This window comes from Notothenia rossii, assembly GCF_949606895.1.
Source record: "Notothenia rossii genome assembly, chromosome: 1".
In the NCBI taxonomy this organism is placed as follows: domain Eukaryota; kingdom Metazoa; phylum Chordata; class Actinopteri; order Perciformes; family Nototheniidae; genus Notothenia; species Notothenia rossii.
This window is the reverse complement of record NC_136912.1, coordinates 66,422,149-66,431,581: the sequence shown is the minus strand read 5'-3', so window position 1 is coordinate 66,431,581 and position 9,433 is coordinate 66,422,149. Positions and strand designations below refer to the sequence as shown.

General features: G+C 48.3%; 1 protein-coding gene across 1 annotated transcript; it reads left to right on the top strand.

Moving 5' to 3' along the window:
• The first annotated feature begins 4,911 nt into the window (after positions 1–4,911).
• On the top strand, positions 4,912–6,121 carry LOC307025304 (E3 SUMO-protein ligase ZBED1-like). Its single transcript, XM_079659940.1, has 2 exons — positions 4,912–5,403; positions 5,512–6,121. The coding sequence occupies exons 1-2, from the start codon at positions 4,920–4,922 to the stop codon at positions 5,949–5,951; spliced, it is 924 nt and encodes a 307-aa protein (XP_079516066.1). The 5' UTR covers positions 4,912–4,919; the 3' UTR covers positions 5,952–6,121.
• The last annotated feature ends 3,312 nt before the right edge of the window (positions 6,122–9,433 follow it).

Sequence of the window (9,433 nt, the reverse complement as noted above, 5' to 3'; positions counted from 1 at the left end):
CTATTCAAAACAAACCATTTGCATGTATGCACCAAACAGTTTGACACTAATGTCAGATCCAGGCATGAGACTTTCCCCCTGTGTACATCTACTCTTGTGCCATGTCCATCATTAAGGCATACTAGTGTTCTTTCCTCCAGCATTTCTTCCACTATATTTCCGTTACTATCTGTATGGTTGCTGCCCCATAGACTGTTGTGTGCATTGAAATCACCACACCAAACTTCCTTCCTATGTTTATTGCCTGCTATTTCTTTAAATATATCAGAGGTTAGGTTTTTACATGGGTTGTATAAATTGATTATCCTAATGTTATCTTGTTTCCTAGGGTTGCAAATTTCCACTATAATACACTCTATATCATCAGGAGATTGCACCTCCCTATATACAACACCATCTTTGAGAAACGTGGCACACCCTCCACCATTTTGACTATTAGCTCTATCATGCCTTATACAGCTAAATCCTGGAATGACAAAGTCTAATTGAGGTCGTAACCAGGTTTCTTGCACACATATTACCTCAGGGACCACCTCTAGCTCATATATATATTTCTTGAATTCTTGACCATTAGCTATGAGGCTTCTTGCGTTCCACTGTAGTATGTGCAGAACCATGATTAAGGATCTAACCCTCATCCTGATTTTCATTTTCCCAAGCTCCATTTAGAGCTAACATTGCATGTATCTGATCTGCTTTAATATCTTTCATGTCTAGGAATTTTCCAGCTGCCTCCACAATGGCTTTGATTCTATCACTTTTCTTTTTTAACTGTAATGCAACATTTACAGTATGGCATATGAATACCACAAGATTCACCTTTTTCACTCCTAGAACATCATCATCCTCTTTACTCTTGGTGGCGCTGTGGGGTTGGATTTGAAGGTTACTTTTTGGTGTGTTCCTGCCATTTTGTATTGTAATGCTCTGCTCCATTACACTAGGGGTCTTATTGATTGTTATTGTTCCCCTTACTTTCTTTACTGCTTCTGCGTATGAAACTTTGTTTGTAATCTTAACCCTCTGCACCTCTCTGGCCTCTCTCTGCACTTCACATCCTCCAAACGCAGCACTGTGATCTCCTCCGCAGTTACAACATTTAACCTTTGCATCCTTTTCACATTTTCAATACTCATGTTTTCCTCCGCATCTCGCACACCTTAGCTGCCCTTTACACTGCTGTGCTGTGTGCCCCATTCGTTGACATGCGTAACACCTGAGAGGTTTGGGAATGTACTCCCTAACAGTGAAGTTCAAATATCCCATTTGTACTAGGTAATGTTCTCTCAAACTGAATGAGAACTGATAATGTTTCTTTGAATGTGCCATCCCGTTTGCTTTTAAGCCTTGTGACTTCCACTACTTTACCTCCTTTTAATTCACTTTTAATATCTTCCACTGACATGTCCAATGGTACTCCTGAAATTACTCCTCTCAGTTTTGCCATTGCTCCTGGGACATGCGCCTTCATTTTCTCCCCATTCAGTGAGTTCATTCCCAGAATCTTTTCCTGCTGCTGTTTGTTATTGGCATGTATCAAAACCCGCTTGTTGTTCATGAATTTAGCGAATTTAATTTTTCCAATCTCTTTTTCAATTGCTTTGGTAAGTTTAATCGGGTGGTAATGCCCACCATCCTGATTGAATTCTATTACAACTTTCCACTCGTGTTCTAGTTCTTTATCCAACCTTGCTTGGCTGACACTTTGACAGATTTTTGATTTTTTGCTTTGATTAGCCTTGTCGGCTTCACCCGACCAATCCGACCACCTTCTAGCTCTTTCTGAACTATCTCTTTCTTTCAAAGATCTTTTCTTCCTCGCAGCTTTGGATATCATCCATTCCATATCGTCTCTTTGGCTACCATCTGAGCTGGTTGACATGATGAAACACTCAATGTACAGTATATGCAAATCCGCCAAACAATAACAGTCCAATGCTACCGTTTCTGTATGTATCCGAGTTTTCCGATTCTCTCTGAGCTTTCTGTCACGCGTCTCCGACTTCACTTCCACTTCCGGGTTGTTCGTCTCTTTTCATACACCCCAACTGCATTCTGGCTTGAATACCACTTGTGGAGCAAACACACTCTGTCATGGTTGCAAAACTTTGAGTTTGGGAAACTGGTCTCTGGAGGAATGCAGGCGTTGTCAAGGAATTATGAGACACAATTTTCGGATACATTTCAACACTTTTAGCCGTTTTGTACGGTTCTCCAAAAAGTAAAGTGTTACTTTGTGAGAGTGGAGGAATGCAAGGGGAGTTGTCAGGGGACTTTACCCGCCTCATGAGGCACTATTTCGGATACATTTCAACACTTTTAGCCGTTTTGTACGGTTCTCCAAAAAGTAAAGTGTTACTTTATGAGAGTGGAGGAATGCAAGGGGAGTTGTCAAGGGACTCTACCCTCCTCATGAGGCACTATTTTCGGATACATTTCAACACTTTTAGCCGTTTTGTACGGTTCTCCAAAAAGTAAAGTGTTACTTTTTGAGAGTGGAGGAATGCAAGGGGAGTTGTCAGGGGACTCTACCCGCCTCATGAGGCACTATTTTCGGATACATTTTAACACTTTTAGCCCTTTTTGATGGTTCTCCAAAAAAACAACTCAGACTTTTTCAGAGCGTGGAGGAATGCGAGGGGAGTTGTCAGGGGACTCTACCCGCCTTATGAGGCACTATTTTCGGATACATTTTTTCATTTTCACCCATTTTTTTTATGGAACTCCAAAAAGACAAGTTATTCTTTTTTTTCCCTTCCTCTTCTGATTTCTCATTGATCGAATGGCAAACGCGACCCGCCATCGGAGGGCCTCGGCCGGCCCGGCCTCGTGCCGGTGCTCTGGCGGTCGGTTCCTCCGAACTGCGGGTTCGACTCTGATGGCCGGGAGGGACGAGGGAACCGTCGGGGGGGTCTGCTGGAGGCTCCTGCTGGAGTCCTGCGTTTCACCGGGACCTGGCTCGAAAAACTCGAAACCCTGACTACAGTGCGGTGTTGCAGCCATGCGCCTCCGGGTACCAGACTCCCCTGCCTCCTCCGTGTTGCGTGGGCTGCGTGGGGGTAACCCTGCGTGTCCGTTACCCTGCGTGTCTCTTACCTCCCAGGCCGACCGATATGAAGCGTTTCCAAGACGAACCGTCTGACTCAGGGGTCCCACCACGGGTTCCGTAGCGGGGTGGAAGTTCAACCTCCCCACTTCGCCGCGGAATGCAAGACAAACACCTGTTTCTCTCATCCTCCACTGTGGCATAGCGGCCTTAGTCGGCTGCGGCATTCAGCAATTGGCCTTGCTCCGGGCACAGGACCCTACTTCATCACACTACCTGTTTGATCCTGCGTAACAACCACATATATGCTTGTCTGCAAAGATATTGATCGAATGGCAAACGCGACCCGCCATCGGAAGGCCTCCGCCGGCCCGGCCTCGTGCCGGTGCTCTGGCGGTCGGTTCATCCAAACTGCGGGTTTGACTCTGCTCCTGGGGCGGACAAATATATGCGGCGAATGCCGGAGCACATATATGCTTGTCTGCAAAGAGGGACATGCCTGGTCCCGCCCGGGTGTTCTTCTACGGCTAGTGTCCAACCAGCTGCGGTATCAGCAAATTTGACCCGCCACATACTGAGTGTGACGAAGAGGACTGCAGGCAGGTGAGGCTGGAAAATGTGGCATTGAGGGCTCAGAAGGATGCCCTCATTGATGAGGTGAAGACCCTGCGCTCCAGGCTAAAACAGGTTCTAAAACCCAGGAAGCAGAGTGCCACTGCTGCTCTGCTTGAGGAAGACGAAGAATGTATACGATTTAAGGGCCTAGCAATCTCAAGTACCCCTGGCATGAACACAGTAGGGGTTTCACCAACTAATCGACTAGTCGACTAGTCGACTACCTTTACCACTAGTCGGTGCTGTAGGCCCTAGTCGACTAGTCGTGAACAAAATGGAGGTAAACGATGTGCTGCAAAATGCTCCAAAAAACGTCCGACATTCATATGTATGGCAGTACTTCAACGAAGATATAACCAACTCCACAGTGAAGTGTCAGTTGTGTACAGCTGTACTGAAGTACAACAAAAATACATCTGCTATGCGCAACCATCTTAAAATGAAACACCCGCTGGCGACAGCTAGCACTAGCAGTAATGCTAGCACCAGTGAGCAACGGACCGCCGTCAGCACTGGACAGAGACAGACGAGCATTATTGATTTTTCCAAGCGCCCCGTTACGGACAAAAGAAGACAGCAGATAACAGACTTGCTTATCAACTTTGTCGTCAAGGATGTTCGACCACTTTCTGCCCTTTCCGGAGAAGGCTTCAGGGACATTATGAAGTTTTTCGAGCCAGGCTATAAGATCCCGTCACATGCTACACTTTGGAGCAACATCATGCATCAGTACAACACTGTGAAAGCGAGGATTGCCAATGAGATGAAAGATAAAAGTGTCTCACTAACCACTGATCTGTGGACATCTTGCACCATGGATCCATACATCACCATAACTGCCCACTACATCACAGACACCTGGGAGTTAAAATCCAGAGTGCTGCGAACCACTATCATGCCAGAGAGACACACCGCTGTGAATATAGCCCAGAGGCTCAAAGAAACAATTGAGGAGTGGGACTTAGTTGTGTTTTGCACTATTCATGACAATGCAAGCAGCATGAACCTGGCAATGGAGCTCTGCGAGCAGTTTCCCCACCACCTTGGATGCGCCGGACACACCATTCAACTAGCAATAAAAGCAGGGTTGCACTTATCAGAAATCGCCAAGACCACAGATGCTGCCAGGCGTGTTGTCAGTCATTTTCGTCACTCCTCAGTAGCACTTTGTGCTTTGAAGAAACGTCAAGAACAGCTTGGAGTAAAACTACACAAACTCCAAAACGACTGTGCGACCCGCTGAAATTCAACGTTCACCATGCTCGAGCGACTGTATGAGCAGAGACTCCCGGTGCAGGCCGTCCTTGCAGATGAGACAGTGACAAAAGTTGGCATCCGAAGATCCCTCGCCATGAGAGAGTGCCAGTGGGAACTGGTGGAACAGCTGATCCCGGTGCTCAGGCCTCTAGCAAAGGCGACAACTATCATGTGCGGAGAAAATCACGTCGGGCTGTCCTTCATCTACCCCGTCCTACTGAACATGGCTAACAACACGCTAAGTGCAAATGAGTCCGATCTGGCGGCTATTTGTTCCTTCAAGAATACCGTGAGGAAAGAGCTCATCACCCGCTTCAAACTGTTGTCTCGCCTGCTGGCAGAATCCATCCCGATCACGGCATGCATGCTAGATCCACGATTTAAGCATCTGAAGTTCCTTCCAGACGATGTCAGAGAGGAAGCCCAGGCGCACCTGACTCAATTAGTGCGTGAAGACGGAGAGGTGGAACAACCGGGAGCTACAGGTAAATAGAGTTGAACTAGCGATAATTGTTTCACAAAAAAGTCCTACTTAAACCGGCCAAATTGTAAAACAATGTGTTTATCATTAATGTGGTTCATTTTTGCTGTAGGTGAAGAGGAGATCGCAGACAACGTTGGAGTGGAGCTGGCGGAAGCAAGTTGCAAAAAGGCGAGACTGGAGAGTGACTTTGAACAGCTGTTTGGAGCTCATTTCCAGAGCAGCAGCAAGAAAAAACGGGTCAACAACAGTGATGCTGAGGATGAGCTACGGGATTACTGCCAGCGGACACCGCATATCCCCACAATGGATAACCCACTGGAGTGGTGGGCAGAAAACGCGCACCTATTCCCCCGTTTAGCCAAGCTTTCGAGGAGCTACCTGGCTATTCCAGCCACAAGCACCCCGAGTGAGAGGGTTTTTTCCCTGGCAGGCAACACTGTCACCCGACAGCGGTCAAGCCTCCTTCCCTCACATGTTGATGCGTTGGTGTTCCTCAACGCAAACCAAAAATCTGGAAAGGTGGACGTTATCCTGGAGGACAGCGAGTAAAATGTTGCGCAATGCGCTGTTGCGCACTGGATTTACGTGGCATTTATGGAAACAGAGTCTTTTGCTGTAGATTTTGGTGAGTCCAGTTACTGTTTGTCATGTAACACAAATTAAAATGCAGTGTTTAATGTAACTATGAGTTCCAATATAAAATACAGTTTTACACCTCTCTTTGTGTGTCTTTATTATGACGTAACGACTATTATTTTGAAAAATAAGTCGACTAGTAAATATTGGTAGTCGTGAAACCCCTAGAACACAGTAGCCTCTGGCAGCAATACCCCTCTCAAGACCCCGGTGAAGACTTTGATGCGGTCCCCAGAAGCCTCCGGAAGCAAGACCCCGGTGAAGACTGTCATGCGGTCCATAGAAGCCTCTGCGAGTGAGACCCCTCTCAAGTCTGTGATGCGGTCCCCAGAAGCCTCCGGTAGTGAGACCCAGGTGAAGACTGTCATGCGGTCCATAGAAGCCTCTGCGAGTGAGACCCCTCTCAAGTCTGTGATGCGGTCCCCAGAAGCCTCCGGAAGCAAGACACCGGTGAAGACTGTCATGCGGTCCCCAGAAGCCTCCGGTAGTGAGACCCAGGTGAAGACTGTCATGCGGTCCATAGAAGCCTCTGCGAGTGAGACCCCTCTCAAGTCTGTGATGCGGTCCCCAGAAGCCTCCGGAAGCAAGACCCCGGTGAAGACTGTCATGCGGTCCCCAGAAGCCTCCGGTAGTGAGACCCAGGTGAAGACTGTCATGCGGTCCATAGAAGCCTCTGCGAGTGTGACCCCTCTCAAGTCTGTGATGCGGTCCCCAGAAGCCTCCGGAAGCAAGACCCCGGTGAAGACTGTCATGCGGTCCGTAGAAGCCTCCAGTAGTGAGACCCCTGTATGCCAAAAGACCCGTGCGTCTGTCTCCAATAAGCTGAAAGCTAATCTGGCTAAGGACTGGCCCTCTCCCCGAAATCATTGGTCCACTGGGAAGGGACGGGGGAATACCATGCGTGAAATCACGTTGCCTAAAAGCATGGAGACGTACATTCAGACATACAGAGGTCATTGTGAGGGTCTCGCACCGACAGTAAAACGGAAAGAGAATTGTATGTCCAATGTCAGCCGGATAAAGAACTTCCTAGTATTCATGGCCCACCGTGTTGACCGGCTGTCAGACTGGCTGTTTCTAAAAGACACAAAGAGGGTCCGTGGCTGGAGCGAGTATATTTCAAAGTCGGGCCGGGCAGTCACAACATCGCTGTTGTTCCTGAAGACTGTGAACCATTTCCTGAGGTACTTGTCTGCGTCAAAGCTCCGGGGTGCAGGCTCACCCAGTCTGATATGACCCACATCATCAGAGAGGTGAAAGCCAACATGAACGATTTGAAAAAGTCTGTCACTGTCCACCAGTTTAAGGTGAAGAGGAACAAGCTGGATCGTCTGCCGAGCCAGGAGGAGCTTCTCGCCGCCATGGCGGCCGCTGAGAAGCGCATCCCTGATCTCCTTGACCTGATGGCTAGCAATCCGACCTCAATCACCCAGTACCTGCTATATGGCTATCTAACCCTCCATTGGAGCCTCCTGTATGGCCACCGTCCGGGTGTGTACGCAAACATGACCAACACGGAGGTCTTTGAGGCGGACAGAAGGGGCACTGCTGAGGGCTACATCATCCACGTGCAGGATCACAAGACTGCCAAGACATTTGGCGAAGCACAGCTGGTGCTTACAATAAAGGAGTTTAGCTGGGTCATGCGGTGGATGGGGATAAAAGAGGGCTTGTCGGGTCCTCGGAGTGAATTCTTCCTTTTCACAACGGGGAAGCACGCGTCCAAGAAAATGCTGGGCTAGAAACAGCCGTCACCTTCACCATCTTGCGCACTGCCCTGGCTGACAATATCAAGAATCACCAAGATCCAGAAAGCAGGTCGATTCTCGCTAGGTTTATGTGTCACGACGTAAGCACTGCAGACCGGTTCTAAGCGAATACGCCTGGAATAAAGGAGGGATTGAAGATCCGCTCCATGTTCAGGGCGGCAGCAGCTGCAGCAGCATCATCATCAGAAGGAGATCTACCACCGTCAGCTACCTCCGAAGAGGACTCAGGGGCGGAGAGCAGCGATACCTCTTCTTCAGGACCGATTGATACTCCTGATGAGGGGAAAGGGGCCGTGGACTCAACCTTTTTTCCCCGGTGCACCGTACAAGTTAGACGGCTAATATGGCCCCCAGGCCCCTGTTAATCATGTTGTTATTATGTTTATTATGTATATTTTGTATACTGTTTTTGTAAAAATGGTGTGATAATTAAATAAATAATAAAACATTAGTATAACCTTGAAGGTTCCCAGGGGCAAATACAGTGCCAGGTATCAGACTATTTAAACAATGTGTACCAATGATTAAGACACCTTCCCTGGCTTGTAAAATGCGGTGATGCGCCCTGGACGTATCAGACTATTTTAAACAACTTTTCCCTGCCTTTCAAACATGTATCCCTGGGTGTTTTAGCCTGTCATTTTGCAGGATATCATTTAACATTGACCCTCTCCTGGAAATGGACATATTCTGTGCATTTCCAGGAGATGTTCAATGTTAAATGATATCGTGCAAAATGACAGGCTACAACTCTCTTCCAGATGTTTAAAAACACTTTCCCTGACCATTTAAACAGTATTTCTGGCTTGTAAAGTGCGGTGATGAGCCCTGGTAGTATCAGACTATTTAAAGGGTTACCAGGAGCATGAGAATATCCTCCAAAGAAGGGGTGGTGGTGTCATGAAGAAGGCCGAATATGGATGCCGATGTGCGGACGGTAAAGCACCGCAAAATCCACCCCATTTAGGGTTACCAGGGGCATGAGCTTCTGTAGGGTGTGATCCGCTGGGTTTAGTCCGTGGGGGAGTGCTTAAGTCCAGGGGCCCGGGGACTCACGGTGCACGAGGTTATGGAAGTGCCACTGTTGCCGGAGGTCCTCAGTCCGTCCTTTGGGGCTCTGTGAGGGGTTACAGAGAGGTGGTTTTCCCGGTCCCTCTCCTGGAGGTATGAAATAACCTGAGCTCCATGTGAGGGAGAGAGGCTGGAGGTCATTTGGCCGTCCTTTGGGGCTCTGTGAGGTGCCCAAGAGAGTTGCTTTTCCCGGTCCCTCTCCTGGAGGTGTGTTAAAAAGAAAAAACCTGTTTGCCCGTGTTAGGAAGCCATGCTGGAGCTGCTTCGGGGTCTGTGAGGGGCTAAAGAGAGGTGTTTTCCCCGGTCTATTTGATGGAAGACTGACATGAGCAGAGTGTGCATGTGAGGGAGCCGTGCTGGAGCTGCTTAGTCCGTCCTTTGGTGGTCTGTGAGGGGCTAAAGAGAGGTGTTTTCCCCGGTCTATTTGATGGAAGACTGACATGAGCAGAGTGTGCATGTGAGGGAGCCGTGCTGGAGCTGCTTAGTCCGTCCTTTGGTGGTCTGTGAGGGGCTAAAGAGAGGTGTTTTCCCCGGTCTATTTGATGGAAGACTGAC

Coding starts and splice junctions, on each gene's coding strand:
- LOC307025304 (XM_079659940.1), top strand. CDS start 4,920: ATGCTCGAGCGACTGTATGAGCAGAGACTCCCGGTGCAGGCCGTCCTT. Junction 5,404..5,511: donor GGAACAACCGGGAGCTACAG/GTAAATAGAGTT, acceptor TTTTTGCTGTAG/GTGAAGAGGAGATCGCAGAC.